Genomic DNA, 27,236 nt, shown 5'->3' on the forward strand with positions numbered 1-27,236 from the left:
AGTATAGTCAACTGATCTTTGACAAAGGCGCAAAGGCAGTTCAGTGGATCGTCTCTTTAACAAATGCTAGAACAGCTGGCCAAAAAAAAAAAAAAAAATGGATTTAGACAAAACTTTTACATTTTTAACAAAAATTAACGCAAAGTAAATCTTCTATCTAAACGTAAATGCGTAACTGAAATTCCTAGAAGATAACAGAGGAGAAATTTTAATGACTGGATTTGGCAGTGAGTTTTTAGATACAGCAACAAAAGCATGATCCGTGAATGAAAATTTTGGTAGGTTGGACTTCATTAAAATTTTAAAAAAAACTTCAACTCTGTGACATGTTCAGAGAATGTGAGAAAATATTATCAAAAACGTGGGGAGAAAATATTAGCAAAATGCATGTCTGCTGAAGGACTTGTGTACAAAATATAGAAGAACTCTTAAAATTAACAATAAGAAACAAACAGTCCAGTTTAAAAATGGCTGAAAGATTTGCACAAACACCACGCTGTTGAAGACATACAGAGAGCAAGGAAACATATTAAGATGTGCTCAACATCATATGTCATTAGAGAATTGCAAAGTAAAACAAATGACAGTCCATGGCACACCCGTAAGAGTGGCTAAAATCCGAAACACCAACAGTACCAAAGGGTAATAAAGGTGTGGAGGGATGGAAGTTCTCATTCATTGCTGGTGGAAAGCAATTTTAGACCCCACGTGGGCAGGTTCTCCCAAAGCTAAACATACTCTTGGCACATGATGCAGCATCATGCCCCTTGCTGTCTGCTGAAGTGAGTGTGAACAGTATGTCCGTGCAGAACCTACGTGTGAATGCTGATAGCCGCTTTATTCGTAGCTGCTAAAAATCAGAAGCAAGCAATAATGTCTTTCAAAAGGTAAGTGGATCCACAAACTGGCTCATCCATACGGTGGAATATTATTCAGCAATAGAGATGAAGGCGCTATTAGGCCACAAAAAGACACAGAGGAGCCTTTAAACACCTCCTACTAAGTGAGAAGAAGCCGATCTGAAATGTCTACATACCACTGACTCCAACTCCATGACATTGGGAAAAGACGGAACTACAGAGAGAGCGAAGAAGAGCAGCGTTGCCAGGGGCTGGGGAACGGGGACAAGGGATGAATCAGTGAAGGACCGGAGCGTTTTAGGGCAGTGAAAGTATTTTGTGTGATAGGTAAAAGTAAATACAGGATCTTATGTATTTCTCAGAACCCAGGACTGTGTAGCACAGAGGGAGCCCTGGGTAAACGATGGGCTTTAGTTAGCAGTCAAGGGTGGGTACCGGTTCATCAGCTGTGAAACTGTACCACACCTGTGCAGGATGTTAATACGGGGCAAACGGGGAGTGTGGGGAAAGTCTCTGTACTTGTTCAGTTTTTCGGTCAATCTAAAACTTCTGTAAGAAATAAAGTCTGTTAACTGAAATATAACTAAATTATTACAGTAAGGCCAGCATACTTCTGTAATACGGAGCTGTGTCTGCGTGTGTCCGCATTCAGCCTACTGGGAAACGCTGAAACACTGATACTAGCGTGGGAACCACAAGATCAGATCACCAACTGGCCCTGGATTCTCTAACATTATTTTAGGAGTGTTAGCTAGTATAGTGGGATATGACACAAATGATCACATAAGGAAATAAAAGCATTGTTATTTAGAGAAAAAAAAATAAAACCAAAGACTTAATTCTGTTTTTTCAACTGCTGAATGAAATTTAACGGCAAGCTATATAATAAAGTTTTTTTTAAAAAGTCCGTTTCCCTCTATGTAAGTAATAACAAAAAATATAACAGGAGAAAGATCTTACTCAAAATAGAAATAAAACCAAATAAATAATTCAGAATAACATTAATGAAAATTAGATGAGACACGTGAAGAAAATTTCAAAAATGTCTATGTCAGACATAGAAACTGACAAGTAGAAAGGCAAATTATTATCTAAACAGAAGACTGGTTTTTTAGATTAATGTATTAGATTTAATCTAATCCCATTCAAAATTCCCCTTATAAATTGGGTATGGGATTTAATTTTTGCAAGGATGACTTATAAAAATGAGCAGGCGAAATACCTTACCATTTTAAGAAGAGAAGGACTAGTGCTGCTTGATTTTCAGAGAAATAATATAGAATAATTATATCCTGTGCCATTGATCCAAGTCTAGACATACGGATATGTTGAACAAAAAAGATAGCTTTTCCATAACCAAGTATATAAAATAATTTAATATTGCTGGGGACAGTATTACGCATCAGCAGGGAAGACACGAATTTTAAATGATGCGGGAACAATTGGCTGACCCTTTCACATCCGTCCAACAGCTATCTGTCAAGTGCTCACCACATATTAAGGACTCGCCGGATGCTGAAGGGCTTGTTATTAAGCCATGAAGCACATACAGTTGGGAGAGGTACAGGCAATACGGTAACAAATCACTTCAACATATTAGGATAAAGCTGGAATGGAGACTAGTTCACGGTCCTCAGTAAGCACAAAGGAGATAGACTCAGCCCAACCTGGGTTTCCCAGAAGACTTCATCGAGGAAGCGACACTGAGTCTGCACCTCGGCTGAGTCAGAGTAGCCAGGTGAAGAGGGCAGGCTAACACTCCTCCGATCGGGGCAGCACCAGGAACCAGGAAGGCACGGAACTGACAAGCAGCCCGGTATCTTCGAGGAACCTCTAGTCAGGTGCATTCACGACAGCACGAAGGGAGAGGTGGGAAGTGCTGCCGTTTGGTTAAAAGGGTTTGTTTTCCTCGCGCTGTACCTGAAAACAACGAATATTCGTTACATACCTCAGTATTCATAGCATATCTGTTCAGATAAACATTTTAAAACCAGAGTAATAAAAGAGTAGACGGAACCATGACGAATGGGAGTAAATGTTTTAAACTTAAGCATGATGGGAAAAGTCATAAAAGCCTGACAGACATAACTTCATACAAATTTTAAACTTCTCTGTCCCATTTTTTTTAATGCTGAAAAATGTAAAGAGGTACACTGAATATTAAATGGGTTACATGGTTTTTTGGGGCCATTGTTACTTTTATGTATTTCCAGATACTCTACAGTAATCATATTAATGGAGCAAAAGTTATCTTTAATATTATATTTTAAAAATAAAATTACAAGCCACAGACTGGATGGATCTTAACAGTAAAATAGGACAGAAAAAGTTCATGTCTGTAATACGTGAAGAACTCGACTGTTTTTAAAAAATGACTCCCAAAATCCACGGGCAAAGCACTTGATCAAGCAACATGTAGAATATTACAGACAGCAGATGAACGAGAGCCTCACGTTTGAGTAGTCAAACGTGACACATTTTAAGACATCAGATCATCCATCAAATTAATGAAGAATTTAAAAAATAGCCTGTGCTGGCATGAATTCAATGAAATAGGTTCTGATTTTATACATTGCTTGTGGAATGTTTAACTATTACAGCCTTTTTGGAAATTGACCTGACTTTATGACCAAATAATGCGTTTCAGACTGTGTTCCAGGGCTGGGTCGCAGAAAACACACGAGACTTCTGCACAAAGACGTTTCTTTCAGTGTATTTATAACAGGGTAAATCTGAGGGTAATCTCTGCATTTTCGAATATTACGCATCGTGTTCAAAAGCCGTAACTGAAATACGCTGGTGACCCCTTAATCCTTTAATGGCTGTGCTGTTGGGTATGAACAACGTATGTGACACCTGCACCCCCCTTATAATTCTGTCATTCAGACATTTATCTCAGCTGTTTGGCAATTTCATTTCACGCACAGACCTTAATATTCACTTGCAGGTCTAACATACGTACAATAAATCCTGTAAAGTGATTTTACTGTAAAGAATAAAAAACGACGTAACCGTCGAGCATTAAGGAAACGGTCGAGTGCTGATACTGTGAGTGTTGGATGGAACACGAGCTTATGCAGCTCTTGAGCAGTTGGGCTGTGAAATACTCACAGTCCCATAGCGAAATACTTACATTTAGAAGAGACTCTTCAACATAAAGCGGATGTAAAGTTATTTATGAGTGTGCTCCCACAGAGCTAAGAGGAACCTGCAGGCACGTTTACAGTGGTATCGCCGTATGGTAGGAGGTACTTAATCTGGGGCGGGTGGGGTTTTTTGGTACTTTCCATACTTTCCAACTGTTTAAAAATGAACGTCTGTAACAACTCACAGTTTTTCTCCCCATTAATACGTTTTTAAAAGTGAGGGGCTCACAAAACTGTGATGGAGTATAATCTCATAGAATTATAAGTATCTTGTTATTTTCTGAATCTAAAAACAACACCTGTTTGTACTGTCTTTTGAGAAAACCAGAAAGCACGAACAGCCTGTTTGGAGGGCTGGGCAAACGGCACTAAATTGTAGTGGCTGCATAAAAGCTAATCCATCTAAAATAATTCTAGGCAGTTAAAAACTTCACACACAAAGATCCTTTAGGTTTAGCAAGTGATGCTGAGGCGGTAAGCTCATTATCCAGTGTTCGTTTACTTATAATCCTACTTTCCAGTGTGACCGGGAAAAGGCCTCCGTAAGGTCCCCTGTGCATCTTGCTGCAGCTTCGTGACCGTCCCGAGTGGCCCCTGTCATATCTGTTTGTGTAAAACAGAGCAGTTGTTCAGCTGGATTCACTACTTGATAAAGGATGACATCAGGCAAACTCTAGCATATTTTTATTTCATTAGAGACCATATATTTGCTTCTTCAAAAATGCTATTTTGTTTGTTATGTATTTTTCAGGAATGTTAAGCAACTATGTAATTGTACTTATTTAATAAGATAACTTTGAAAGCCCTGAGCACAATATTTCGTAATTGTTAGGTGCTCGATGTTTATTGAATAAATGAATGAGTTAGGGATTGAACGAATGAAGGCACTGCCCTTCCTTTCCTTCTTTTTCTTTTGAATCCAAACAAAACTTACTAGTATTAACAAAAAAGATGAGTCAACTGAAGATTTAGTTTTGTTTATATAAAGAGTAAAGTAATACATTGATAAATGTATTATATATTACATATGAGATACTTATATGCATATGTCAGTTGAAACATGGAGTAAATTTTAATTCTTAGACCTTAAATTGTGTTTTAACACAGGGCCCTCGAGGACTGCAAGGTGATGCGGGACCACCTGGAGAGGCGGGTGCTGAGGTAGTCTTTCTTGTGGCTCTTTCTTGTTAGTTCATCAACACTCACTGCTTTTTCTAGGACTCCTCTAAGGTAAAGTTGATATACTAGATCTATATTTTGAAGAGTAACTTTATAGTGTTTAGTATTCAGAAAATAAAACCTAAGTCTCCATTAAAAGCAGGTTTGAATGTTGTACGAACCTAATTTAATACAAAGTTCTCTTAACAGTTTGTTTAAATGACAGAACAAAAAGTGAATAAAACTTGCCCTTCACTGATTTAACTTTGACAGCCATTCCCTTCGTTGTAGAAGAGCATCAGAAAATGACTCTTATTGAGGGTGTATGTTCGAATAATAAACCGTATTTGTTGTAATTCTAAAACCCAATTACTTCATTGCTTTTGTCTGTTAACTTGAGCCTCGGAAAGTCACAGTCTCCTGTCCTTTGGCTTCTGTGAAACTCCCCTCTCGTGATTCTGCTCTGTCCCTTCTAATTGGCCTTCTCTGTCCCAGTGTGACCCCATCCGTGCTCTGCCTTAGCCCCCAGTCATATTCTCACAGCGACTTCAGTTACCAGCAGGACTCTGGTAGCTCTGGCTCAGGCCTCTCTCCAGTTCCAGTTGCTGAGTTCCTGTCGTCTTTTATGTACGTTCCTAGATATCCTACAAGCATCTCAGATTCACAATATCTGAACCAAATCCATCCCTTTCCCCCATTCTTCCTCTTTTTGTTCTGATCTCACTGAAAGATACCCATGATGGCCAGTACCCCCAACCCGAGCGTCCCTCTCGACTCCTCTTCCTCCTTCGTCCTGTCCAGTCAGCCGTCTTTGCCCTTTGAAAAAACTCCCACCAGTGTCTCAAGTCTGCCTTTTTTCTTCACGCGCTGCTGCCGGTGCTCCGGCCATCGGCTCTTGCTCCGTGTCTCCTCCAGCTGCCGTTCCTCGTTAGCTTTTGTCGCCATGTCATCGCTGTCCTTGAAGGTTTCGAGTGACTCTCATAGCCTTTCATGAAATGCCAGCTTTTACATTAGTGTTTCACGTTCCAACCTCCGCAGACCTGCTCAGTCACCCTGCGGTAAAAAGTCTCCTCCCTCCGTGTGCTCCAGGTCTGTTGACCTGCTTGAAGTTCCGTGTTTTCTTGCTGTGCACCCTGTCCCCTGGGAACACAAGGATGGCTGACGTAGAACCCCTTCCTCCTCTAGCAGTTTCTATCTACGCCAGAAAGTAATCCTACAAAGGATCGTTTTATTGCCATCAGTTAGACCCAGGGATGGTATCCACAGGGCGTTATAAGGAGAAAGCAGTGGGCACCAGCCTTACCTGGGTAAGGAGGAAGAGACCTGTCTGTGTGAAGCTGGGGGAGGGTCGCGAGTTTTCAGGGACGAGTAGGGGTAGCCATGTGAAAAGAGGGAAGCGGATAAGACAATCCAGGACGAGGGACCGTATGAGTAGCAACATACAGACACGAGGCAGGTAGGTTCTTTGATGCTTGGAGTCAAAACCAGAGTGATAATAGATGAAATTCAAGAGGAATGGTTAGATCAAAGGAAAACTCCTGTAGACTGTTACGAAGCTTTAACTTTTTCTCTAATGGCCTATAGGCAGTCATTGCGAGGCAGACACAGGGCAGTGGTTAAGTCAGATTTGTATATTTGGAAGGTCACTTTGGCAGCCTCATGGGGACGTAGCTGAGAAGGCAGAGTGCAGGCATGTATGCCTTCGCCAGGCAGAGAACGGTGGAGTCCGAGCCGAGAGGTCGGGGCAGTAAGCAGGGTGGACTCGAGAAGTGCTTGTGGCATAAACTCTCCGAGCCTGTGTACTGGGGGGATGTGGGAAGCAAGGGGGAAGGAGAGGCCAGCAGGTGTTTCCGGATTTCCAGCTACAGCAGCATGGATGCCAACACCCTTCCTGAGCCCAGAGAGGAAGGATGTTACTGAGATTAAGGCCATAAGGTGAATGGCTAACAGGTGGCAGACCTTGGCTTTGGATCCACACCGGATTCAAAAGCCAGTGCTGCTGACCTTTACTGCGCCACGTGCTCTGGGCCGAGAGGCAGCTGAGAGAAGCCCCACCTCGTAAGCTGAAAATTTTCTGAACAGAGTAGGAGGTAAGACTTCTGTTGTGATGTGGAGGAGGAGTTGAGCTGATCCGTTGAGGAGGTTCTGCTGGTTTAGACCAGGAGCTGAAGGCAGCGGGGAGGGCGCGGCCAAGGACGTCGCCAAAGCAGAGGGCGCGCCTCCCGAAAGTCGGGCTGAAGTGGGAGCCGGGTTCGCGTCACATTCCTGGCGATGCTGTTAGTGAGAGGCGACGATCGCAGAGGCCTTTCTGTGCGTCTCGCCGTGTCGTTGGGCTCCACCGTGCCCTGGGAGGTGCATGCCCTTCTCATCCGCACTCTGCTGGTGAGGCAGCCGAGGCCGGGCCTGGCTGAGGAGCTTGTTCCGGAGCACGGAGGGCGGCGGTGGCAGGGCCCCGAGAAGTCCAGGCGGCGTGACCCTCTGCAGCCCTCCTCTTAGTCACTGGGCCTCTCGGCGGGCAGCAACGCCCTCTGCACGGGTGTGCTGTTTCCCAGTGATGGTCAACTGGGCGTCGACGCGGAGAACGCGGTTGAAAGCGCCGATCCGGACGGCCGGAGGGGAGACGCGCCTCGGGGATCAGAGGATGAGCTCTTGGATGTGTCCTCAGAATCAGGGAAGCACAGGGGAGCTCACAGGTCAGGGGAGACGGGGGCCAGACGAGGTCTCAGGGCGAAAGGCAGTTTTGATGCAAAGCAGTCCCGAGAGAGAGTTTTAGCCTTAGGATGTTCAAGTCTGTACTTTGCGGGGCAGAGTGGAAACCCAGGCAGTCTCGCCTCCTAGTGCTTTGTCGTCGTGCTGGACCACACCGCCTCTGTGACAGCAGAGGCGCGAAGGTAACTGCAGAAATTTGTAAGTAATGTAACCATTAAATAGTTGGTGACATAATGGTAAAAATGGACGGAGTATAGGAAACACAGACTTTAGCATGACAGTACATCAAGCAGGAAAGGTAGATTTCTTGGTTACGGAAATAACCATTAGGAGAACGAAAATCAAAACGTATTTCATAAAGCAGTTACCTCTGAGGAGCAGGGCTGGGGCTTTTCAGTATAAGTCTCTCTGCGCTGCTGTGCATGAATAGCTTTCATTTTGAAAAAAAAGCCAAGTGAATATATATTGTGAAAGTTACGTCAAAATGGAAACCTGAACTTCTCATTTAAAATACTATAACGCCATAATCTTCCTTAATAAAGGAAAATTATCACCCATGGAGCAGAACTACTGAGGAATCCCTGAAAGACATAGCATGCAAACAGGAAACTTTAGATCAAGTGGCATTGTAGGTTAATTCTTTAAACTATCCCTGTACTCCAAAAACATGGGGATTATGCAGTGCAGAGGCACGGGTTTATAACTGTGTATGTGAGTGTAGATACACTACACACATACACGCACACTCACAGTGAGAGGAGAGAGAGAGAGAGGAAGGGAGAAGCATGCGTAGTATGCTCAAATATCTAGGGGGGGAAAGAAAAACCAACATGCAACAGCAATTATAGGAGCTCCAGCCTTATAAATAGCCAGAGGTTGCAAGAAGTGATGTGTTTTCAAGATGAAGAGAACCAAGAACTTACCATCAGGACTCACCCATGAAAGGGGGAAATCTCTTAAAATTTGCATCTTCTTTATGTGATAGATTTTATAAAACTAATAAATAGAATTTGTTCAGGAAGCATATTCCAGAAGGATCATCAAAAATGGATAGGAAGAAGCAAAAGTAAAACCACAGAGAATGGGCGTTCCCGTTGTGGCGCAGTGGAAACGAATCTGACCAGGAACCATGATTCGGGTTCCATCCCTGGCCTCACTCAGTGAGTTAAGGATCCGGCGTTGCCGTGAGCTGTGGTGTAGGTCGCAGAAGCGTCTCGGATCCCGCGTTGCTGCGCCTCTGGTGTAGGCCGGCAGCTACAGCTCCAATTAGACCGCTAGCCTGGGAACCTCCACATGCCGCAGGTGCGGCCCTAGAAAAAGACAGAAGGACAAAAAAAGAAAGAAAAGAAAAAACCCCAGAGAAGAGTAGGAGCAGGAGGGTGTAAATGAGAAGAGCGAACAGGAAGTAGTTTGTCTTTGACCCGGATTAAAGGGCGAGCTGAAGGATTAGAAGGAACTGATCTAAAAAGCCCTGATTTCTGGTGACGTTGCTTTGGCATTAGAACTATTCCAAGGCCCTAGAAATTACCTGGTCGTATGCCCTGAAGTTTAAAAAGGGGCAGCAAAAATCTTTTCCTGGACATAGATTTCTCATCCTCGGGTTGAAAATTACTTCCATCTTCTCGCGAGGTCGCGGTTGCCTTGATGCGGGTGAAGGAATTCGTGCAAACACCGTGTCCAATCATCTCTTGTAGGGACCTTCAGGTGTGGAGGGAGAAGCCGGTCTGCAGGGCGATCCGGGTGCAAAGGTAACGTCCTAAACAGGAACTTGCTCAACTCATTGACTGCCCCGTGTTTGCCGAATTTTAGCAAATACCCAGCGTCTTGGGAGCAGGTGAAGGACAGCGGATAAAAACTCTTAGATGAGTCAGAAAAAATACTGTTTGTATCAATACGGAGATATGTATGTATATACACACACATATATGGAGCGAATAAAAATGGAAAAGCAAAATGTTATAAATAAAAATCTGAAGAAAAGTGGAAAAAAAAATAGTGTTTTGGAATCCCTGTCTTCACGATAAACCCTCCTAACTATTAAAGACGTAGCTTTGGCAGAAAAGAGTTTGATCTTTCCCTTTGTTTCTTCAGGGAGATGCTGGACCTGCAGGCGGTGTTGGAGTTTCCGGGGAGCCAGGGTTACGGGTACGTGCCTGCTGGAGACGTGTTAATGCTCTGGCCACCTGGTTTAGAGACTCCAAACCCAGCCCACACTTCAAAGATTGCATAATAAACTTTTCTGGTGCATTATGGAAAACATTTATTTTTATTTCATGATTTCTCGAAAGCTGCATGCTAAACCCTGTTCACCCTGTAATTTAGTAGCATTGAGAGCCCTAACCTGTACATCCTTTTCTCATAATCAAGTGTACTCTGCAGAATCCTTGCCAAGTGTGTAGCGTTACTGCGACTGCCACTAATGTTAGTGTGACGAAGAAATTCGCAAATACTAGCGATCATGTCTCCTGCTCGTTCCTGACCTAACAAGGCAGATAAAAGATTGAAGCCTGTTCTGTGTTTAGGAAAATAGCTGAAAACTAGAGTCATGCAAAGTTAACAAGATTCAAGGAAATAACTGTAGACAGTTGTAATGAGATAGCTTACAAAATTTATTCTCGTGTAGGCAGTGGTTGATTTAAGCTGCGGTAAGTTTCTTCCCCAAGATAATTTTAAGACATTTGTTTACTAAAATGCAAAATTGGGAGATATATTTGCATCTGATTTCTTTCTTGTTCGTTTTCCCTTTTTTTTCAGAGGAGAAGGCAGTCTGAGGTCAGGGCAATGGAAGTGTCAGTGGTGGGGCAGTGGGGCAGCTGTGAAGATGCCCTGATAACGTAGCTGTAAATGGGTCCAGGGCAGGAGAGCCAGGACTTCGTTAATAGCTTCATAGCACGTGGCTCTCTCACTTCTGCCAGCTCTGCATCTGGAAGACACCCCGGGCTGGAGAGCGGCCTCTCCCTGTGAGGGAGAATGCGTGACTGCGTTCAGCTGTGTCCATCCATGTACACTGAGAATGGCAAGATACCGTAATCTTAGGAGATTCGGTGTTTAAAGTCTTTGAACTGAGGAACATTAGGTATAGCTGTAGAAATTTCCCAAGCTACCAAATAAACATATATTTCCTTTAATTATCTAGAAGTTATGAGCATTCTAGGACCGTCTTATATTTGAATTTACAGGCTGTGACTCTTTAAATCATCTTCGGAGTTCTTCCAGGCAGTAAATCGTGTTTGTTATGCTGTCAAATACACCTTAGAAATAAAGTAGAAGCAGGAGTCTTTGTGCATAGACCTGCCAGGTGTGTAGACGCCAGGGGAAACACTACAGATAAATGATTTAGCAAAATAATAAAGCTTAGTGTTTCTGCTACTGAATAGGGTGAACCAGGAGCTCCTGGGGAAGAAGGCCTCCAAGGAAAAGATGGATTGAAGGTAATTACACTTTTAATGTTGTGATTAAAATATCACATATAGCTCTTTATGTGACAACAAAAATCTGCTTATTTTGTGGTCTCATCATTTCACTGCTTTCCCATTCTTAAAATTGTGTCCTGGGTTTCAGGGGAGCCCAGGAGGAAGGGGACTGCCTGGAGAGGATGGAGAAACCGGCGAGACGGGGCTGCCAGGGAGTGTGGGGCCCTCGGGCCGACCAGGGCCACGGGCCCCGCGGTGAGTGCTGCGGATTCAGTACTCAGTACCTCGGTTCTCCACACACACACACACACACACATATACATTCTTGACCCCCTCATGTGTCCACTGGGAATTTGAAGGTGTGGCTCTGTGGCTCGAGTGAGAGACAGACCAGGGACTGACTGTCAGCATTCCCAAAATCCAGGGAAACGTTTTCTCATGTGTCACACAGCCACTGAGCTCCTTCTTTGCTTCTCTCACTTTATCGAGCTGTGACGTATTATTAAGTGTAAGGTGCGTGCCACGTTGGTATGGTACACACGCGTTGCTAAGTGATCACAGACTGAGTGTCGTTAACACATCCACCCCCTCGCCTAGTTACCTTGTGCGTGTGTGGTGAGGAGTGCTAAGGGTTACCCTCTTAGCAGCCAGCGCTCAGTCGCTGGTCGCCGTGCTGTGCCTTAGGCCTTCTTCGTCCAGGACTCCTGCACCTGGTAACTGGGAGGCTGTGCCCTTGGCGCCTTGGCCACCTCCCATCTCCACCCTCGCAATGCCAGTCTCCTCTATTTCTGTGAATTCTGCTGAGGTTTTTAGATGATACACAGTCTCTGACTTACTTCACAGCATAGTGCTTTCCAGGTCCATCCATGTTTCAAGGTTTTTTTTGTTTTGTTTTTTGTTTTTTTGCCTTTCTTAGGGCCACACCCGCAGCATATGGACGTTCCCAGGCTAAAGGCTGAATCAAAGGCGTAGCCACTGCCTACACCACAGCCACAGCAATGCGGAATCCGAGACACTTCTGCGACTACACCACAGCTCACGGCAACACTGGATCCTTAACCCACTGGGGGAGGCCAGGGAGCAAACCTACGTCCTCACGGATGCTAGTCAGATTCGTTTCCGCTGCGCCATGACGGGAACTCCATCCGTGTTTTTTCAAATGGCAGATGTGTCTTCTTTTTATGACTGAATGAGAGTCCATTGTATATTTAACAACTGCATAGATATAGTGTGATCTGAATTTTTATATATGTGTGTATATAAAATGTGACCATATATATGTATAATCACAGATACACACACACACACACACACACACACACACACACGATCACATTTTTTCAAATATTAGTTGACCCTGTAGGCCTGGGTTTATTTCTGGGCTCTTAATTCAGTTCTCTTGGTCTATATGTCTCTTTTAATGCCAGCACCATAATATTTCAGTTAATATAGTTTTGTATTAATACAGTTTGAAATTAGGAAGTGTAACGCCTCTGACTCTCCTTTTTCAAGATTGTTTTAGCTATTCAGGTTCCATGCAAATTTTAGGATTGCTTTTTTCTATTTCTGTGAGAAATGCCCTTGGAATCTTGGTAGGGATTGTGTGGGATCTGTCGATGGCTCTGGATAGTGTGGACGCTTTAACAGTGTTAATTTCTCCTGTCTGTGAACGTAGGCTGTTTTTCCATTTATTCGTATTTTCTTCAGTTTCTTTCATCAGGGTGTTGTAGTTTTCAGGGTACAAATATTTCACTTCCTTGATTGTATTTATTCTCAGTATTTTATTGTTTTTAATGCATTAAAATTGCAAATGGCATGATTTTCTTTATTTCCTTTTCAGATAATTTGTTGTTAGTACATAGAGATATGACCGAGTTTTGAGGTTCGTTTTGTATCCCGCAGCTTTACTGAAGTCGCTTACTATTCTAACCGTGGTCCAGTTTGCGTCTCCTGCGTGGTAAGGTCGTGCCGTCTGCAGAGCCCTTTTCCTCCCTTGCCGACGGGGGTGCCTTTGATCTCTTGCTCTTGCCCAGTTTCTCGAGCTAGGACTTCCAGTTCTCTGCTGAGTAGGAGGGCTGAGAGCCGGCGTCTTTGCTGTGTTCCTGATCTCAGAGGAAAAACTCGGCCTTTCACTGTTGAGTGATGTTAGCTGTGGATTTTTCACAGACGGCTTTTATTCTCTGAGATATATTCCTTCCTGCATCTTCAAGATGATCAGTGTGTGTGTGTTTTTTTTTTAATACTGTGCCTGTGTTGCATCCCATTGACTGGTTTGCAGATTTTGAGTCACCCTTGCAGCCTGGAATAAATCCCACCAAATCAGAGTGTATGTTCCTTTTAATATGCTGCTGAATTTAGTTTGCTAGTGTTTTGTTGAGAATTTTTGCATCTGTATTTGTCAGGGATATTGCCCTGCAGTTCTCTTTTCTTGTAGTGCCCTTATCTAGCTTGGTAAGAGAGCAATGCTGGTCTTGTAAAATGACTTCAGGTGTATTCCTTCCTCAGAATTGGAAGAATTTGAGAAAATTTAGTAGTAATTCTTTAAACGTTCAAGACGATTCATCAGTGAAACCCTCTGGTCCTGGGCTTTTCTTGTTGAGATATTTTTCAGTCTCCTTACTCAGTATTGATCTAGTCAGACTCTCTATTTCCTCACGATTCAGTCTTGGCAGATAGTGTGTTTCTTGGAATTTTCCCTTTTCATCTAGGTTTCTAATTTGCTGCCAAATAATTACATACAGCAATCTCTTATGACCCTTCTTCTTTCAGTGGTTTCCTTTATGTCTTTAATTTCTGACTTTATTTGAATCCTCTTTCTCAGTGAGTTTAGCTAAAGATTTTCAATTTTGTTTATCATTTATAAGACTAACTCAGTTTTGTTAATCCTTTCTATGATTTGCTATTCCCTCTTTCATTTATTTCCGCTTTAATCTTCATTATTTCCTTCCTTCTGCGAGCTGTGGCCTTATCTTACTCTTCTTTTTCCATTTCCTTGAAGTGGCCTGATAGGTTGCTTGTTTGAGATCTTTCTCTGTGTAACAGCGTGGACTTCATCACTATAAATTTCCCTCTTAGAGCTATTTTTGCTGCATCCCATAAACCTTGGTATGTTGTATTTTCACTTCATTTGTCTCAAGGTTTTTTGTAATTTTTCTTTTGATTTCTTCTTTCGTCATTGGTTGTTTGGGAATATTATTTAATTTCCATGTATGTGTGAGTTTCACAGCTTTTCGCTGTTGTTGTTGATTTCTAGTTTCCTATCTTTTCCGTTGCAGATGGAAAAGATACTTGATGTAATTTCTGCCGTCCTGAATTTGTTTGGACTTGTATGTGGCCTTACATACGATCTGTCTACAAACATGTTCTGCGTGGACGTGAGAAGGACGCGTGTCCTCCTGCTGGGTGGAATGTCCTTCATGGGTCTCGTAGGTCTGTTCGGCCTGTGGTATTGTTCAGCCTCTGCTTGCGTATTAATTCTCTGTCCAGATGATGTAGCCGTTTCAGAGAGTAGGATATTAAAGTCCCTAACATTACAGTATTCCATTTATTTCTCCTTTTATTGCTGTTACTATTTGGTTTATATATTAAGTACCCCAATGTTTGGTATATAAGTATTTACAACTATTATCTGTAATTAATTGACCCTTTTGTCATTATTTAATGATCTTCCTTGTCTCTTGTGACAGTTTTCAGCTTAAAATCTATTTTGTCTGATATAAGTGTAGCTTTTCTTGCTTTCTTTTGGTTACTATTTGGTTGAAATATCTTTTCCCATCCCTTTCCTCTCAGTCTTTGTCCTTAAAACTTAAGTGAACCTCTCGTAAGCAGCATAAGTTGGGTCTCTTTTTAAAAATCCTTTCACGCTTTCTGTGTCTTTTGGTTGGAGAATTTCATCCATTTACAATTAAGTAATTTTGATAAATAAAGACTTGCAATTGCTATTTTGTTTGTTGTTTACCGGTTGTTTTTTAAACCGTTGCTTCAGTGGGTCCTCTGTTGCTGTTCCTGGATGATGTTATCGCTTTTTGCCGCACTCTGCCTGGAATTCTTGATCATAATCTTGTAAATCTGCACATGTTTTTCCTTTGTGGGTCGTATAAAATATGCGATAATTATAACATCCTGTTTTAAGCTGATGGCAGCTCAACTTTGCCGTCGTAGAACAACTTTGTGCTTTTACCTCTTCCTCCTCACCTTTTGGATCCATGTTGCAGTGTGATCTTTTATGTTGTTTATCTGTGGAATTTAATGTAGTTAGGGTTATTTAACGCACTTTGTAATCACTTTTAAACTGGAATTGTAAAAGTGGTCTGTGTATCACCATTACAGTGTTGAGGAATCCGGATTTGAATGTACATTTACGGGAACCCCCGGGGAGTGTCACACGTTTATGTTTCAGACTGTTGCATTGTTTCATGGCAGCTTCAGAGAGTGCCCTTTAGCATTTTTTGTAAGACAGGTTTAGTGATAACAAGCCTTTAGCTTTTGCTTGTTTGGGAAGGTCTTTATCACTCCTTCATTCCTGAAAGACAGCTTTTCTGGCTATGGTATTCTTGGTTAACAGGGTTTTTCTTTCAACATTTGGAGATATTATTGCATTCTCTTCCTGGTCTGCAAAATTTCTGCCGAGAAATCAACTTTTAGTATTATTAGGACTTTATGATAACTTGCTTTTCTCTTGCTACTTTTAAAATTCTCTCTTTGTTTTTGACTTTTGACAAAATTTTTGTAATTTTAGCATCCTTAACGTCATCCCTCAGTATCCATGGGGGATTCGTTCCAGGACTCCCGCGGCACCCAATCTGCAGATGCTTAACTCCTTCAGGTGAAACGGCATAGTATCTGCATCTGACTAACCTACTCACGTTCCCCTAGTCTTTAAATGACCTCTCGGTTACTTTTCATACCTCATACAATGTAGCTGCTGCATAAACGCTTGTAAATACAATGTAAACGCCAAGTGGACCACTGCAGTGCATGGAAGACTCAAGGTTTGCTTTTTGGAGCTTTCTGGATTTTGTGAATGTTTTTGATCAATGATTGGTGACTCTGGATGTGAAGCCGCAGATACTGAGGGTTGACTGTATAGGGTAACAACTCTGTTTGGGCTCAATCTATTTGGGGTCCTTTGGGCCTCAAAACTCTGGAAGGCTCTCTCCCCAAGTGCGAAATGTTTTCAGCCGTTAAATCTTTAAAGACTGTCTCTCCTCTTTTCTCCTACTTCTCCTGGTGGCCCCACAGTGTTGTTAAATTTGATGCTGCCTCATGCCTGTCATAGTCTTTTCTTCATCCTCATTCATCCTTTTTTTTTTTTTTTGCCCCTTGGAATAATTCCAAATGGTTTATCTGAGTTCACTGATTCTTCTACTTGATCAAATCTGTTGTTGAAATTCTATCGAATTCTTCAGTCATTGTATTATTTATCTCTAGGGGTTTTTTCATTGTTTATTCTCATAGTTTCTCTTACCTGGTTGAACGTCTCATCTTATTCATATATTGTTTTGCTAATTTCATTTAGTTTTCAGTGTATTCTTGAAATTCATTTAATTTCTTTAAGAGGATTAATCTGGATTTTTTGTTAAACAGTTCATAGATTTCCATTTCTTTTTTTTTTAATATTTTTTTTTATTTTCCCACTGTACAGCAAGGGGGTCAGGTTATCCTTACATGTATACATTACAATTACAGTTTTTCCCCCACCCTTTCTTCTGTTGCATCATGAGTATCTAGACAAAGTTCTGAATGCTACTCAGCAGGATCTCCTTGTAAATCTATTCTAAGTTGTGTCTGATAAGCCAAGCTCCTGATCCTTCCACTCCTCCCCCTCCCATCAGGCAGCCACAAGTCTCTTCTCCAAGTCCATGATTTTCTTTTCTGAGGAGATGTTCATTTGTGCTGGATATTAGATTCCAGTTATAAGAGATATCATATGGTATTTGTCTTTGTCTTTCTGGCTCATGTCACTCAGTATGAGATTCTCTAGCTCCATCCATGTTGCTGCAAATGGCATTATGTCATTCTTTTTTATGGCTGAATAGTATTCCATTGTGTATATACACCACTTCTTCCGAATCCAATCATCTGCCGATGGACATTTGGGTTGTTTCCATGTCCTGGCTATTGTGAATAGTGCTGCAATGAACATGCGGGTGCATGTGTCTCTTTTAAGTAGAGTTTTGTCCAGATAGATGCCCAAGAGTGGGATTGGGGGTCATATGGAAGTTCTATGTATAGATTTCTAAGGTATCTCCAAACTGTTCTCCATAGTGGCTGTACCAGTTGACATTCCCACCACAGTGCAGGAGGGTTCCCTTTTCTCCACAGCCCCTCCAGCACTTGTTATTTGTGGATTTATTAATGATGGCCATTCTGACTGGTGTGAGGTGGTATCTCATGGTAGTTTTGATTTGCATTTCTCTTATAGTCAGCGATGTTGAGCATTTTTTCATGTGTTTGCTGGCCATCTGTATTTCTTCCTTGGAGAACAGTCTATTCAGGTCTTTTGCCCATTTTTCCATTGATTGATTGGTTTTTTTGCTGTTGGGTTGTATAAGTTGTTTATATATTCTAGAGATTAAGCCCTTGTCAGTTGCATCATTTGAAACTATTTTCTCCCATTCTGTAAGTTGTCTTTTTGTTTTCTTTTTGGTTTCCTTTGCTGTGCAAAAGCTTTTCGGTTTGATGAGGTCACATGGGTTTATTTTTGCTCTAATTTCTATTGCTTTGGGAGACTGCCCTGAGAAAATATTCATGATGTTGATGTCAGAGAGTGTTTTGCCTATGTTTTCTTCTAGGAGTTTGGTGGTGTCCTGTCGTATATTTAAGTCTTTCAGCCATTTGGAGTTTATTTTTGTGCATGGTGTGAGGGTGTGTTCTAGTTTCATTGCTTTGCATGCAGCTGTCCAGGTTTCCCAGCAATGCTTGCTGAATAGACTTTCTTTTTCCATTTTATGTTCTTGCCTCCCTTGTCAAAGATTAATTGACCATAGGTGTCAGGGTTTATTTCCGGATTCTCTATTCTGTTCCATTGGACTGTCTGTCTGTTTTGATACCAGTACCACACTGTTTTGACGACTGTGGCTTTGTAGTATTTCTTGACGTCTGGGAGAGTTATGCCTCCTGCTTGGTTTTTGTTTCTCAGGATTGCTTTGGCGATTCTGGGTCTTTTGTTGTTCCATATAAATGTTTGGATTGTTTGCTGTAGTTCTGTGAAAAATGTCATGGGTGATTTGATAGGGATTGCATTGAATCTGTAGATTGCTTTGGGTAGTATGGCCATTTTTACAATATTGATTTTCCCAATCCAGGAACATGGAATATCTTTCCATTTCTTTACATCTTCTTTGATTTCTTTGATTAAAGTTTTATAGTTCTCGGCATACAGGTCCTTTACCTCCTTGGTCAGGTGTATTCCGAGGTATTTGATTTTGTGAGGTGCAATTTTAAAAGGTATCGTATTTTTGTATTCCTTTTCTAATAGTTCATTGCAGGTATACAGAAATGCAACTGACTTCTGAATGTTAATCTTATATCCTGCTACTTTGCTGGATTTATTAATCAGTTCAAGGAGTTTTGGGGTTGAGTCCTTAGGGTTTTCTATGTATAGTATCATGTCATCTGCATACAGTGACAGTTTGATCTCTTCTCTTCCTATATGGATGCCTTTTATTTCTTTTGTTTGTCTAATTGCTATGGCTAGGACTTCCAAAACGATGTTGAAGAGCAGTGGTGAGAGTGGGCATCCCTGTCTTGTTCCAGATTTGAGTGAGAAGGCTTTCAGTTTTTCCCCATTGAGGATTATATTTGCTGTGGGTTTATCATAAATGGCTTTGATTATATTCAGGAATGTTCCCTCTATACCCACTTTGGCGAGGGTCTTGATCATGAATGGATGTTGGACTTTGTCAAATGCTTTTTCTGCGTCTATTGAGATGATCATATGATTTTTGACTTTTTTTTTGTTAATGTGGTGTATGATGTTGATTGATTTGCGTATGTTGAACCATCCTTGTGAACCTGGGATGAACCCAACCTGGTCATGGTGTGTAATTTTTTTGGTATGTTGTTGGATTCGGTTGGCTAAGATTTTGTTGAGAATTTTTGCATCTATATTCATCAATGATATTGGGTGATAGTTTTCTTTTTTGGTGGTATCTCTGTCTGGTTTTGGAATGAGGGTGATGGTGGCTCATAGAATGTCTTTGGGAGTATTCCTTCTTCTTCAACCTTTTGAAAGAGTTTAAGGAGGATGGGCACCAATTCCTCTTTATATGTTTGATAAAATTCACCTGTGAAGCCATCTGGTGCTGGACTTTTATTTGTAGGGAATGGTTTTATGACCTCATCAATTTCATTTCTAGTGATGGGTCTGTTCAGTTGGTCTGTTTCTGCTTGATTCAGTTTTGGCAGGCTGTAAGATTCTAGAAAATTGTCCATTTCTTCCAGATTGTCAAACTTGTTGCCATACAGTTGTTCATAGTATTCTCTTATGGTTTTCTGTATTTCTGCTGTATCCGTTGTGATTTCTCCTTTTTCATTTATAATTTTGGTCGTTTGGGTTCTTTCTCTCCTCTTTTTAGTGAGTCCAGCCAGGGGTTTGTCAATTTTGTTCACCTTTTCAAAGAACCAGCTCTTGGTTTTATTAATTTTCTCTATTGTTTTTTGAGTCTCTTTTATTGATTTCTTCTTTGATCTTTATAATTTCCTTCCTTCTGCTGACTTTAGGACTTTTTTGTTCTTCTTTTTCTAATTCATTTAGGTGGAGGGTTAAGTTGTCAATTTGGGATCTTTCTTCTTTTTTGAGAAAGGCCTGTATTGCTATGAATTTCCCTCTGAGCACTGCTTTCGCAGCATCCCATAGATTTTGAGAGGTTGTGTCTTCATTATCATTTGTTTCAAGGTAGTTTTTAATTTCCTTTTTGATTTCCTCATTGACCCATTGGGTTTTTAGTAGCATGTTGTTTAGTCTCCATATAGTAGGTTTTTTCTCTTTCCTTTTCCCATGGTTGGTTTCTAATTTCATGGCATTGTGGTCAGAGAAGATACTTGAGATAATTTCTATGCTCCTAAATTTATTGAGATTAGCTTTGAGTCCCAATATGTGGTCGATTCTTGAGAATGTTCTAACTTTTCTATTGTTTCCTTTAGGATCTCTGTTGCTTTAGTGGTTTTCTGTCTAGAGGATCTGTCCATTGATGTGAGGGGGTATTAAGGTCTCCTACTATGATTGTATTCTCATCAATATCTCCCTTTATGTCTGTTAATATTTGTTGTATGTATCTGGGTGCTCCTATATTTGGGACATATATGTTGACAATAGTAACATCCTCTCCTTGGATGGATCCCTTAATCATTAAGTAGTGTCCTTCTTTGTCTTTCTTTATGTCTTTTGTTTTAAAGTCTATTTTGTCTGATATGAGCATTGCGACTCCTGCTTTTCTGTCATGTCTATTGGCGTGAAATATTTTTCCCCACCCTTTCACTTTCAATCTATATGTATCTTTTGTCCTAAGGTGAGTTTCTTGTAGGCAGCATATTAAAGGTTTTTGCCTTTTTATCCACTCAGCCACTCTGTGTCTTTTGATTGGGGCATTCAGTCCATTGACATTTAAGGTGATAATTGATAGATGATTATTTATTGCCATTTGAACCTCGTGTTCCAGTTGATTCTATGGTTCTCCATTCTTCCTTTTTTTTTTTTTGGTTGGATGGTCTCCTGTTATTATCTGCTTGAGTGTATTTTTTTTTCATTTTTTGCAAATGCAATATTTCGTTTTGGCTTGTGGTTGCCCTATTTTTTAAGTATGCTAACCCCTTCCCATAATTGTGTGGTTTAGCCTGATGGTCCTGTAAGTTCAAACACTTCATTACTATATTAAAATTAAGAAGAGAGACATACATATAAACAAAAAGGGTTATTTACCTCCTAACATCCCCTGCCCACATTTTATGGTTTTGATGACTCTTTTTTATTTTTTTCTTTTTAATTTTATTTTGTTTGAAGCATGTTCATGATTAAATCTGTATGCTGGCTTATTTGAGTGACTGCTCTCTGATTGCTGTTTCCTCAGTCCTAGTTCTTCCTCTTCTTCTTTCTTTTTTTTTTCTTTTCTTTTTTCTTCCCTTTCCTTCCTTTCTTTTTGGTTTAGAGAAGCCCTTTCAATATTTCCTTTAACCTGGGTTTTGTGTTGCTATTCTTTAAGTTTTTGTTTGTTGGAAAAAATTTTTATTTCCCCTTCTATTTTAAATGATATTCTTGCTGGATAGAGTATTCTAGGTTGCATATTTTTCCTTTGAGCACTTTAAATATCTCTTGCCATTCCCTCCTGGCCTGTAGTGTTTCTGTAGAGAAATCAGCTGATATTCTTATGGGGGTTCCCTTGTAGGTAACATTCTGTTTTTCTCTTGCTGCCTTTAGGATCCTCTCTTTATCACTAACTTTTGCCATTTTTATTATGATATGTCTTGGTGTGGGTCTGTTTGGGTTCAGTTTGTTTGGGGCCCTCTGTGCTTCTTGTATCTTGAACCCAGTATCCTTTAGATTTGAGAAGTTTCCAGTGATCATTTCCTCAAATATATTTTCCATTCCCTTATCTTTTTCTACTCCTTCTGGAATTCCTATTATGCGTGGATTGGCCCGCTTTATATTATCCCATAGGTCTCTTATATTGCTTTCCAGTTTTTTGATTCGGTTTTCTGTCTGTTGACCGGATTGAGTGGTTTCCATTATTCTATCTTCCATATCACTGATTCATTCTTCTGCATTATTCATTCTGGTTTTTACTGCCCTTAGTTCAGTTTGCATCTCTGCAAGTGAATGTTCTAGTTTTTCTTGGCTCCTCCTTATATTTTCTAGTTCCTTTCTGAGGGTATCTGCATTACTGTTCATATCGTCTCTTAATTCCTTCAGTATTTTCACTGTTTCTCTTTTGAACTCCAGGTCTGTCTGACTGCAGAGATCTGTTTCATTGCTGACTGTTTTAGGTGAGTTCTCCTGTTGGTTTGACTGGGGGTGGTTTCTCACTTCTTCATCTTGCTTGTTGTTTTCTTTCTCCTGAGGGAGTTATACTCTCCGTTATCGGGCAGTGTTTGCCTTGTCACTGCCTTGGAATATTTCCTGAGGGCTGGCGTTGTTGGTCAATCTTTTTTGAGGCAGTGTGGCTTTTCTGGAGTGTTGATGGGGCTAACAGTGTTTCTTTGAAGCAAAGGAGGGCTTCCTGAGGTCAGACAGGACTGGGAGGTCCACACCACGATGGTAGCAGATTTCACTTGGTCATGCAGAGCTTGCTCTGGTGTTTTTAGGCTGTGGGGTTCTTGCAGGGGGTTGGCGGTGTTGGGCAGCTGTTCCTCAGAAGTGAAGCACCCCCTGGGGGCTGGAGCAGCTATCTGGGTTGCTGAGAACCTAAGAGGCTCTTCCCTAGGGCAGCCCAACTCAGAAGGACAGCCTGAGAATGTAGGCGGATCTTTTCACAGTCTGGCCAAGCTTGTTGCAGCTTTTCTGGGCTGCAGGGGCTCTTCCAGGGGGCTGGTGGTGCTGAGCAGCTATTCCACAGGAGTGGGGCACCCCCTGGGGGCTTGGGCGGGTAGCAGGGCCACTGGTAACCCAAGAGGCTCCTCCCCAGGGCAGCCCGACTCAGAAAGACCGTCTGAGATCTTTTCCCGACTCAGCCAGGCTTGTTGCAGCTTTTCTGGGCTGCAGGGGGTCCTGCCTGGAGCTGGCAGTCCTATGCAGCTGATCCACTAGGTCTCAGCACCCCCTGGGGGCTTGGGCGGGTAGCAGGGCCACTGGAAACCCAAGAGGCTCCTCCCCAGGGCAGCCCGACTCAGAAAGACCGTCTGAGATCTTTTCCTGACTCAGCCAGGCTTGTTGCAGCTTTTCTGGGCTGCAGGGGGTCCTGCCTGGAGCTGGCCGTCCTATGCAGCTGATCCACTAGGTCTCAGCACCCCCTTGGGGCTTGGGCGGGTAGCAGAGCCACTGGAAATCCAAGAGGCTCCTCCCCGGGGCAGCCCGACTCAGAAAAACCGTCCGAGAATTAGGCCGATCTATTTACGGCCTGGCTAGGCTTGTTCTAGCTTTTCTGGACTACAGGCCTTTTCTCGGGGGCTGGTGGTGTTTGGTGCTACTCTGCAGAAGTGTAGCCCCTCCAAAGGGCAAGCAGGCCTGTGCAGGGAGAGCCCCTGCGGTGGTAGGCTTCAGGCAATTGCTGCCTCCTGGATGGCAGGCAGCCCCAGGTTCGGTGAGAGCATAGGGGGTGGCGGGGGTGGGGGGAGGGGATGCACTGGGAAGCACAGCTTTCAGCTAGCTAGCATGGGGGGTATTCTATGGGGACCCACCCCTTCTTCTCTCCCCTCCCCAGCAGGGGCGCAGACCAGGCTCTTCTCCCGGGTTCCCTCTGATGCGGCTTTCCACTTCCCCGCCCCTAGAGTATTGTTCTCTTCCTCTGTGACAGCTTTGTTTTCTAGTCTCCCAGGCAGTCTCTGCCCCGTCAAATGGTTTCTAGACCTCCCAAGCAGTTTCCGCTCGCCCCCCCCCCCAGCCCGGGGACTAACCTCTGGAGCAGAGGTCTCGGTGCCCAGCCCCCAGCATCCGGCCTCTCAGGATTCCTTCGGGCGAGGTCTGGTGCCCAGCCCCACCCAGGCATCCCTGCTCCTCTCGGACTACTTTGGTGGAGTCTCGTGCCCCCCCCCGTCCCCCCTTCCTGGACTACCTCCGACCGTGGTGCCCCCCCCCAGGCGTCTCAATTTTTGGTGACTGTGCCCGTAGTTCAGATGGTCCGTTGGGTTCTTGATCGGTTTTTCTGTACTCCGACTTACTGCTACACTCTTCTCTGCATCTGGGGATTCCTCCGGTTTGTTTGATCTTTCGCCTGGTAGGTGACTTTCCAGGGTGCGGGATCCCTTTCTCCTCCGCAGTTCCCTTTCGGGAGCGCCCGTCCCGCTCGGATTCACCTTCTCTCACTCTCCTCTTTTCTCCCGTTCTGCCCAGTAATGTCACAAACTTCTTGCCGTTATTGGAGTTTAGGTTCCTCTGCCAGCGATTGGTTGCTGTTCTGTGCAAGTCATTTATTCTGTAGATGTGCTTTTTTTGTTGTGTTTGTGGGAGAGGGCGAGCGTGTCCCCCTACTCCTCCGCCATCTTGTCCTTTCTCCTCCATTTCTTTAATGTCAGTTATTGAAGCCTTATTAGTTTCCTTTGGTGTTGTCATGTTTATCTGATTATTATGATCATAGTATCCTTGTGCTGGTATTTGCACGTTTCAGTAAGCGATCTCCTCTTCGAGAATTTACGGGTTTGTTTAGGCAAGGAAAGAACGTCATCAGACTGCTTTGCTTAGGAAGCTGGACGGGTTAGCTTGGAGCATTTGGGGCAGGCCCAGCTTACTGCTGGGATCTCCAGTTTCATGAGGTACCTCCCTATGTTCTGAGGCAAGGAGAGGGTTGCCACTGGCTGGTCTCCTCAGTTTGGTTGGCCAGCTGCCAACCGAAATAGGCACCCTGGTTGGGTAGGTGCGCTGGCTGGGCTTCACGGTTGGATGGGGCTATAGACCGGGTTCTGTAGCTAACCTTGGGTGTGGTATGGTCTCAGGCTGTGCTCCTTGGGAGGACGGGACCAGTCGTTCGACTCTGCAATTGGACAAGGCCTCCTCGTGTTATGCTCTCTAGCTGGATTTGGCCTTGACTGAACTCCATATTCAGATGGGGCCACAAACATGGCTTAACAGTTGAGTGGAGCTGCCGGCTGTGCCCCAGGTTTGGGCAGAGTTGCAGACTGCTTTGTGATCAGTAAGGGCACTGGCCGTGCTCTTCCATGGAGCTTGCCAGGCTTTCTGGTCCAGTGGGGCCTCCAGCTCATCTCGTAGACAGTGTTTCATAATAGGGTGGGATTGCCTTGCCTGAATGAGGTTACAGGCCATGTTTAATAAGTGGACAGGGATGTAGGTAAAAGTCTGATGCTGGCTAGGGCTGTCAGCTGAGCTGCACAGCCGGGAAGTGCCTTAGACTGAGCTCTCAGGATGCCCTGGGTCACTGGTGAGGTTCCCTGGTCATGAGAGGCCAGAGGCTGTGCTCAGCAGTTGGGAAGGCAGCTAGCTTGGCTCCCTGCCTAAGCAAGGGTGTAGTATGGACTCCCCAGCTGCCTGAGTTCTGTGGCCAGACTTTCTGGTCACAGGATGGGAGTCTATGCTTAGCTGTTGAACAGGGCTGCAGATGTACTTCCCTTCCCAGATGGGGTCATATAACAGGCTCAGCATCAGGTATGACCGCTTGGCTGGGGACCCACATCATGCAAAACTGGAACCAAGCTCCCTGGCCAGACAGGGCCAGCAGCTAAGCTCCGCATGTGGGCAGAACCACTGGCTGGGATCTCTGCTCAGGTGCTGTTACTAGCAGGAACGTAGTCCACTAAGCTCTCAGTGCAGGTTGCTGTGAGCCACGCCCTCATCCTCACCTCTTGGGCTTATATTGTTGCCTTTCTTGGTTCCTGGTAGTTTTCAGTTTTTAGAGGACTCCCCAGGACTGGACCCAAAGAGAAGCCAAGTAACAAGTGCCAAAAGAGTGTGGTTATCTTCCTAAGAATTTTTATCAAATTCACTTTATCTAGGAAAGTCATTAACGGTTATTAGTAAGGTTACATGGATTTTTTTCAGTCAACTAACCTAGTTGCCTAAGTAAGAACCCTGAAGTTGGTGGGGAGAGAGCACAGAACTAAAGAAAACGAAAGGCCCGCCCATGCTGCAGAACAGCGTGGCCAGGAATCTGAGGCAGGGGTGAGAGAGCATGACAGGTGGTGATGGGCAGAGCGGAGGTGAAAAGAGGGCTCAAAACAAGATGTGGAGAAGCGATACACACAGATCTCGTCTGCTTCATGATTTTCCGGGAACAATCCTGTGTTGGGCACGTCTTTGGTGCCTTTTATAGCAACAGCACATGTGTATTTCTTTTTTAATCGTTTTGTTGTTCTCTTTGGAATTTTAAATGCCTTTTAGCTCATAAACTCAAAAAAAAAGGGATATTTTTTCAAAACAATTTAATGATCCATGGAGTTCCCTTTGTGGCTCCATGGTTAACAAACCCGACTAGGAACCATGAGGATGCGTGTTCGATCCCTGGCCTCGCTCAGTGGGTTAAGGATATGGCATTGCCGTGAGCTGTGGTGTAGGTCGCACACACAGCCCCTAGCCTGGGAACTTCTGTATGCCGTGGGTGTGGCCTTAAAATAAATGAATAAATAAAGACTGAGGTCATTCATCAGGGAGGGAAAAGGGAGGACAAAGCTCGGTTGGACTGACCGAAGGGTCAGTTTTCTGTTGAGTGTGGTATGATATTCACTAGAGGTGGATACCTTAAGAGAAGATGAAACAAAATAATGCACCCTTTTCCAAGAGGCGTTTTCAATAAAATCGTAAAAGTTTAGTCAAAAGATGAGAGGAATATCAATAATGAGAAAAGAATGAGGGACACACATGACTTTCATTTCTGAGAAACTTTCCTTGGAAACCCTGGGAAACAATCATTTTTGAACGTCGAGATCAGTGGCAGTAAGGAGTAAAGTTTTATCTAAAGATAATCTAAGGTTTATCTCAGTGCTTCTTATGCCTCTGGCTTTAGGCTTGTTTGTTCTGAACTATTGTTTTGTAAAGCAACACAAAATAGAAGGCGTCCAAACCTCCGCTCTAAAGAGCACTAAACATTCTAAAGAGCTGTGCGTTGTTGGGTGAGTCATTCTTTGGCTTCCCAGTTTACACGGGGCACAGAGGCAAGGGTTTGGAGCTCGGCAGGACCCCAAGGTGATTGCGTGAGGAGGATGCTGGGTGGGTGGGACTGTGTTCCTTCTAGTCCTACTTGAGCCAGAAAACACCCTTTGTGTATCTAGTCAACACAGGAGCTTATCTAGTCAACAAACACTTTAGCTTCTCTATCAGATTTTTTGAGAAGAAAGGTTAAAGAGCTTTA

The 27,236-nt window shown here is 43.1% G+C and overlaps 1 protein-coding gene across 1 annotated transcript in view; it reads left to right on the forward strand.

The window, feature by feature from the left end:
* The window catches only part of COL24A1 (collagen type XXIV alpha 1 chain), a 331,418-nt gene that overhangs the window by 210,739 nt on the left and 93,443 nt on the right, over window positions 1-27,236 (forward strand). The window contains 5 exon segments of the mRNA XM_021090341.1: window positions 5,114-5,167; window positions 9,568-9,621; window positions 9,965-10,018; window positions 11,251-11,304; window positions 11,435-11,526. Coding sequence (XP_020946000.1) covers window positions 5,114-5,167; window positions 9,568-9,621; window positions 9,965-10,018; window positions 11,251-11,304; window positions 11,435-11,526 — 308 coding nt within the window.

This window comes from Sus scrofa, chromosome 4 (genome assembly GCF_000003025.6).
Source record: "Sus scrofa isolate TJ Tabasco breed Duroc chromosome 4, Sscrofa11.1, whole genome shotgun sequence".
Taxonomy (NCBI): Eukaryota; Metazoa; Chordata; class Mammalia; order Artiodactyla; family Suidae; genus Sus; species Sus scrofa.